The 7,735-nt window shown below is 44.7% G+C and overlaps 1 protein-coding gene across 1 annotated transcript; it reads right to left on the bottom strand.

Moving 5' to 3' along the window:
* Window positions 1-819: 819 nt before the first annotated feature.
* LOC147982064 (uncharacterized) lies at window positions 820-2,094 on the bottom strand. Its single transcript, XM_087516190.1, has one exon. It carries the CDS (start codon window positions 2,092-2,094, stop codon window positions 820-822), a length of 1,275 nt encoding a protein of 424 aa, XP_087372316.1.
* Between the last annotated feature and the right edge of the window lie 5,641 nt (window positions 2,095-7,735).

Here is a 7,735-nt window from a genome sequence, read left to right as displayed (position 1 = left end):
GTACTTTCTGCTGCTCTTCACTTGGACATGCATCACCAAACAGGGTGCTGCACTTAGCCGGGTTAATGCTCTGGCCCCTGGCTCTCTCATAAGCATGCAGGACCTGCTTCACATTTCTTGCCTGCTCCTCTTCAGCTTTGAAAAAGAGTAGGGTATCATCTGCGAAAAGTAGATGGGACACTCCAGGAGCTCTACGGCACACCTTGAGCGGGGTAAAATCTCCATTTCCTTCCCCTTTCTTCAACAAAGCAGATAGACCATCAGCCACCAGTAAGAATAGAAACGGGGATAGAGGATCACCTTGCTGTAGCCCACGGGACGGTGCAAACGAATTCAAGAGGGTTCCATTGAATTTCACAGTGTATCTCACCGAGGTGACACATGACATAATCCAGTTCACCCATCGGTGAGCGAAACCCATCTTTTGCATCATTCGCTCCAAGAAGATCCAGTCCACCCTATCATATGCTTTAGACAAATCCAGTTTATAAGCACAAAAACTTTTCTCAGGGTCCTTCTCTTGCTGTATGTAGTGAAAGCACTCAAAAGCGATTAAAGCGTTGTCTGTTATGAGGCGTCCGGGTACGAAGGTACTCTGCTCCGGCGAAATAATCTCATCAAGTATAGGGCGGAGGCGATTTACCAGACACTTTGCCACCACCTTGTAGATGATGTTACACAGGCTGATGGGCCTGAACTCAGACACACGTTCCGAGTTGTCCACCTTTGGAATGAGTACTATAGCAGTGTCGTTCACCCCTTCCGGCATGATGCCCGTACGAAAGAACTCCTTCACGCCAGCAATGACTTGCTCCCTCATCACCTCCCAGTTCCTTTGGAAGAACCGAGCGGGAAAGCCATCCGGTCCCGGGCCTTCAAGGGGCCAATCTGGAACAAGGCATCGGCGATTTCCTTATCAGAAAAATCTGCACACAACCCAGCATTCATGCGGTCAGTAACACGCGTATTTATCAAGTCAATAACCGGATCCGGGCAGATGGTCTCATCCGCCGTAAACAGCGCGGAGAAGTAATCTGAGACCATCGCTGCCATAGTTCCATGATCACTATGGGCGATTCCTGCAGCATCAAGTAGCTTCTTTATGCAGTTTTTCCTAGCACGCCATTTTGCCTTCCTGTGAAAGAACTTGGTGTTGCGGTCCCCTTCCTTCAACCACGCCACCCGCGATCGTTGCATCCACATCATCTCCTCGCGGTACAGGAGCTCGTTGAGGCTATCTGTCGCCTCCCGTATTTCCTTCCTATCTGCATTCATGGACAGAAGCTCCTCGAGCCGTGTACGAGACTTATTGATCTCTTTGATAACATTACCGAATTTACTCCGGCTCCAGTCCTGCAGCTTCTTCATCAGGTTACCCAAACCAGAGGATATATCCCCAAGATTAAGCATAGAACCCAAGTCTTTCCAAGTGTTCATAATTACCTCAGGGAGCGAAGGCTCCCTTTCCCACATGACTTCATATTGCCGAAACCTCCTGCCAGCAGCTTGCATCGGTTCCTCTCGCGAGCACCGGATCAGGATAGGGAGGTGATCCGAGCTCGGTGCCACCAGGTGCTCCACCTTAGCAAATTCAAACAGATCCCTCCATGTATTGGTTGCAACCGCCCGATCAAGGCGGACCTTGACGTTTGAACGCCCAGCACGTTTATTATCGTATGTATAGGGCAGCCCTACAAAACCAAGGTCGCCCAAACCACAAACTTCCAGAGTATCACGGAAATCAATCATCTGACCTGCAGATCGCGGCGTTTCAGAGAAGTGTTCGAAGCTCCACATGGCCTCATTGAAGTCGCCAACCACCGCCCACGGCAGGTCGGATTGGCGGTGAAGATCACGGAGAATGGCCCACATGCGATGCCGGTCCTCCGTACGCGGCTCGCCATAGACGCAGGTCAGCCGCCAAGGTGGCTCCCCTGACGCCGCCGTCACATACGCATCAATATATCTTTTATTGATTGTTTTTACATCAAGACTCAAGGACTCATGCCAATACAAAGCCAAACCACCACTAAGACCCTCACTATCCAACGCATCAAAACCACTTAACCCTAAGCGAGAGCGGTACCTCTTCATTTTATTCTTCGACTGTCTAGTTTCACAAAGAAAAACAATGTTAGGGTAGTGAGCCTGTACAAGACTCACAAGATCACGAACTGTCCGAGGGTTCCCACCCCCCGGCAGTTCCAGCTTAGGATATTCATTGCTCCTGACGGGGCTCCTCCGGCCCCGTCAGTTCGTCGGCGGCCCCTGGGCCGACTGCCTCCAGAGAGTTGGTCACCTCCATCATGTCCTGGTCACGTCCTCCTCCATGCACCTGAGACTGCTGCCCGTCCAGCGTCTCTGAAGTTCTCCGCTTCTTCGGCGTTCCTGATAAAGCATGATCTGCTGTAGCGACACCGGGGTTCCCAGTGGAAGGCTTCGGGCGGGCAGCGTCCGCAAGGGGAGCCCCGTAATCGCCCCCACCGACCCCTGGGTTCCCCTTGGTCACCGTCATCTCCGTGCCCTCTCCGCGTGCAGACGCCTTCGTCATGGCGGCAGATCGATCTGGCGGCTCTCGAGGTTTCTAACTTTGCAGCGTCCCTGCCCTAGGTTTTAAGGGGGAGGGGTTCAGATTTTCCTTGCAGCAGGGGTTAGGGAACCCTACTTCCGCCCGACGTGAGGGTTCAGGACTCCTCAAGGCAGATTCCTTCGCGAGCATGGCGGGATCGACGGGACCTGGGTGGTCGCGCGATCGCTGGGCGGACGTAGCCGCTGCTGGTCCAGCACCCTGCCATGGCTGGGGTACGGACAGGAGGCCGACCTTGGCCGGGGCGGCGCCCGGCGTTGGCGGCGGCGTGGGGATCGCCTCCCGATCGCTTGGGCTTGGAAACCCTAGCGCAGCCATCGGTTGCGCTCGGTTCCGGTTGGCGTTGAGATCATTGCCAGCCTTAATAAAAGAAGCAGCTAAAACAGCAAACAATCTTTTGACGAACTGTTTGAGTTTGTTCTTGTTGCACAACTTGCAAACGAATTGTGATTTTCACAAGAATTAAAATCTGGAAACATACTTGATTTGTTAACATGTGAATTTTTTTTACGGGTTCAAATTCTTTTTTCGAGAAGGAGACTCCTGAGCACACTTGTGTTTTTTCTTATATATTAGCTGAATCAAACGTCCTAATCATCTTCCCTCTTCGCGATCTGCCTTGCTTCCGGTGGAAATCATAAGGCAATGTACTTAGCTAGGATGTCAAAAAAGGATTCAGATTTATTATAAAGGTTCATTGAAACTACAATACTAACTAGCTAGGTGTACATTAATAAACAGACAGCCCACGTCAAGGTCTACAAGATATTAACAAACATGGAAAGCACATATCTCCCCTAACAAGAAACATGAAAAGCACATACGACCAGTAGGTGACTCGGATTAGCAAGACTTGACGCGTCCTCATCGTCATCAGCTAGCATACAAGAGAATCTCCATCAATCGCTTTCTACCTTTGGCGGTGAGCTGAACCCGATACCATTTCACCCGAGAGAGTAGCTAGCTAGCTGTCTATCCAATTAACAAAAACAACTGGAGACATTGATACAATAGAAAAAAAGGTTCGTTGTTGTCTAATCTTTTCGTTCATTAAAATACGTTCTCGCCTAATTATTTCCAAGTATAATAATAAGGAGGATAGGGCAAAGACACTATCGTCATGGATTTGACCACGCCGACCGACTTAACCAAACGTGTGTCATTCTAAAAAAAAGCACAATAAAATTAATCACTCGCTAGAATCTGTCTACTTGTTAAAATACTCCCTCCATTGAGTGTAGTGTAAAAACACTCTTATATTATGGAACGGAGAGAGTAGTATTAAATAGTACTCTTTCCGTTTACAAAAATATAAGACACTTTGGATATTTTAATATAACTACATACTAACCAAAACGATTGAAGAAACACATTAAAACAAGATAACTAAGTGAACCGAAACATGTCTATATACATCTAATTTATAAAAAATTACTCCCTCTTCTTCAAAATAAGTGTGTCGTCGTGATTCTTGTATTACTCATATCAATCGTAGTCAAAATAAGGTTAGTGATAGTTTAGCTAAGTTTGCTCGTCTAGAAGGCAGAACCATGACTTGGATAGGTTCGGGGCCTTCAGAGGCATTGGAGTTTGCAGTGATTGATTGCATGGACCTTGCGATTGAGTAATACATTATTTCACCCACACACACAAAAAAGTGTGTCGTGGTTTGTAAACGGAGGGAGTAGCTGATTGAAATCGATTTGTTAATCGACGTGCAACACGTACACGCTTGAGGAGGGGCATCACGGTCCAACCGGGGCCTGTCCTGTCGCTGTGAATTGCGATGTGTGAAACTATGAACTGGCTAGCTAGATCCATCGAGGCGGCAGTCTTTTGTGACAGCGGCCGGTGCTGCGCTGGTGCTCTGTGCTTTTTGGTCGCTGCTCGGCCGTACGTGAGCCATCCAAAACGATCTCACTTTTCCTTGCCAACTTTCCAAGGCTAGATCCTTTTGGAGATTTGAGTTTAAATACCAGGAATGCAAATCAGTTATTTGCCTTTTTATTTCTACTGGTTGGACCAGATGAATTACATAATGTATACTAATTCCGGACGGAGGGAGTACTTATTTTCCAACAAGTCCAGAAAAGCAAACACCAATAAATCAAAGATTGAAAAGCAAACACCAATAAACCAAGTCATATATAGTCGTTTTATGAAACAATTATAATGGTAAGCTTTGACAAAATATCTATGTGCATGGTTTTTCATAAATTTTCAACACTTCGAAATGCAATTTCCGGTTGAGCACTTCCTGCTTTCTCTTACAAGTTTTAGTTTTTTTAGGTACATCTTTTAGTTTTTAGTACATGAGGGCGACCTGCCTGTTAAAAGGAGATGCAAGCATGACACTCCGTGTCCCGGTTAGGCCACCCAACCCGTTGTTGTCTTTCCCATTTATAATCACACTGACCAGAACTCATTTGGCTTAATTAGGACACCGGCTGGCTGGCTGGCTTGTCCGGTTGTGCGCCACGATCATGTGCAGTAATTGTGTATATAATCTAATGCAAGTGTCACGTAATCTAACTCCAAGTCCCATATGAAGGAGTGCGTAACAAGATAGAAGCAAACAATAAATAATTAAATTATAAGATGTTTTTTTGTCTTAATCACGGGGACAAAAACGTCGTCCATCTATCTGCATGGTTACGTGAACCTCACTCCAACAGATGGGTTGCCATCATTATCATCATATGCTTCATCATTATCATCATGCTGATCGATAATTGTGCATAATGATACGCCCTACATGAAAGTAATAGCGCCAAACGAGTAAGCATAGGCATGTATTTGTGGGCGTCGGAGAGGTAGTTCCATGCCCTATGCTTAAGTACCATTGCCATCGGCCTTCAGTTGACAAGACTTTCTTTCTGTCACCATCTCTTTCTCCTGTTAACAGGATCAGATGAGGTCGACCGGTGCTCGATGTTTGTTAGCTCCACGTCACCGATCTATGAACTAAAGGGCGCGTAGCAATACTGCATAACTAGAAAGAAACTACCAGCCTAAAAGAAACTACCAGCCCTTTCTTTTAGGCTGGTAGTTTCTTTCTAGTTATGCAGTATTTTTTTTTTTTGAAAAGCTGAAGGAAGGGTTTTTATATGGCGCAAATGTAAGTTGACCTCACCTTAAGACTATGGCCGAGCGCCGGTCAACGAGTGCCACCATACACCAACTTGTGGGTGGATATTGGAAAACAAATGAATGTAAGTTGACCTGCCCAAAAGTTTCCATTTTTCTTTACAAACAGCCTGACTATAGCTACCTGAACTTCTTGTCTTTCTTGATGGCTCGTGGTGCCTTCATTTTGATGTTGCGTCCAAATCAATATTATATGCAATGTACAACGTGTTTTAGGCATATTAACGAGGAACAATCACACAAGTCAGCTGGGAAAAGAAAACTTTGCAAACTCTTGAATTGTTCTTTCTAGGCGAAATGGCTCCTCTCTAAACTATGTTCGTGTCAGGGGTGGCACCTCCAGGAGGACGGGTTGTTTTTCAATTCACTTTTTTTCATTTTTCTTTTCTTTTCTTTTGCGAATTTTCTTCAAATGTATGAAAATAATTCAATTATGTGATTTTTTTCAAATAAATGAAGTTTTTCAAGCATTAACTTTTTTCAAATCCAAGAATATTTTGTCATGATTTTTTTCAATTCGTGAACTTTTTCACCTAAATACGTGAACTTTTTTCAAATCCACGAACATTTTTTTCCAAAATTGTGAACCTTTGTCCTCAACATCATGATTTTGTTTTTTAAATCAGTGAAGCACGTGAACTATTTTCCAATTGACGACCTTTTTTTCAAATGCGAGAACTTTTTTGAACTCATGAACTTTTTCGAGTTCGTGGACTTTTTCAAATACCATCAACTTTTCAAATCCTTGGACTTTTTTTTAAACTCATGAAGTTTTTCGAGTTCGTGAACTATTTTTCAAATGCATAGAACACACAAACTTTTTATCAAATTTGTGAACTTTTTTTCAATTTTTTGAACTTTTTCAAACACACGAACTTTCTGAAAAGGTCAATAGTTAATGTTCATTTCCTTTTTAGATTTTTTTTATATTCAGATTTTCCCCTAAATTCAATGGTCAACCATCATAAAGCAAGCGGGCGGGCGAAATTAGCGAACGAGTGAAGTAAGCGAGCAAGCGTACCTGTTGGTGGGCCAGCCCACAACAGCACAACGCGTGAGCGCCAGGTCGCCAAGATGGAATAAAGTTCTCTCCGTGCCTCCATTTCAGTTATAATTTTATCGCCATCGAGGGGCGTTTGGAGGTTTGTTTCTAGCGGCTCTTGCATGATTCAGTCGGCGTTTGTCTTCTATGGATCCGGTCTTTGTTAATCTATGTTCATGTGTATATGTTGGATCCTTTCGATCTACGCTTCTCTTCATCGATTGCGTTTTCTGTTCTGGTGTGCTGGTCCTCTGGGCCTTAGCATGATGAGTTCTCGACTGTCAACTACAACAAGGTTTGTTCGGCTCCGATGATGAAGGGGCGATGACCGCGGCGCTCCTTCGGCTCACTCTAGTGCTTGCAGTCATCCTTAAGTGGTTTACAGAGATTGATATAATTTTTATTTATGGTGTTCTTTGTATTACCTTGACAGTTGTAGAAAGGTAACAAGAAACGCATTGGCTAGTTCACTTGATTTATCGGGCCAAAATAGTTCATTTCCATTCACACGGCTAGGTTGTCTTAATCGTGCAATGTTAATTAGGTGCAATACCACCTAACTTATAATAGCCGGACATTCCACATCAAGGGACTACATGAAGAGCACGGATGAACGGTAAATGATTCGAATCTAATCTCATGTCATGAGAGTAGGATTTCCATCAATCGCTTTCTCTTGAAGGCGAGCTGAATCTGACACCAGTTGGCCGGGAGTAAATTGCACAAAACTATCAATTTTAAGGTTAGATTTACGAAAAACACTACAATACATTTTCTTTTGCAGAAGAAAATCGTTAACTGGTAGCTGCTTGGTTGGCTGGCGAATAGGGAATTAATCGGTGAATCGGCAAGTTAATCGGCCATTTAATCAATTAACCGGACGATTTTTTAGTTTATCGGCTACTCGGTGACCCTATGAGTAGAAATTAATCGGCAAGTTAACTGGTTAATTGGATGAA

Source organism: Triticum urartu, chromosome 3A, assembly GCF_056163025.1.
Source record: "Triticum urartu cultivar PI428250 chromosome 3A, HENAU_Tu73, whole genome shotgun sequence".
Lineage (NCBI taxonomy): Eukaryota > Viridiplantae > Streptophyta > Magnoliopsida > Poales > Poaceae > Triticum > Triticum urartu.
The sequence above is the reverse complement of the archived record's forward strand: the minus strand, read 5'-3'. Positions and strand labels throughout refer to the sequence as shown.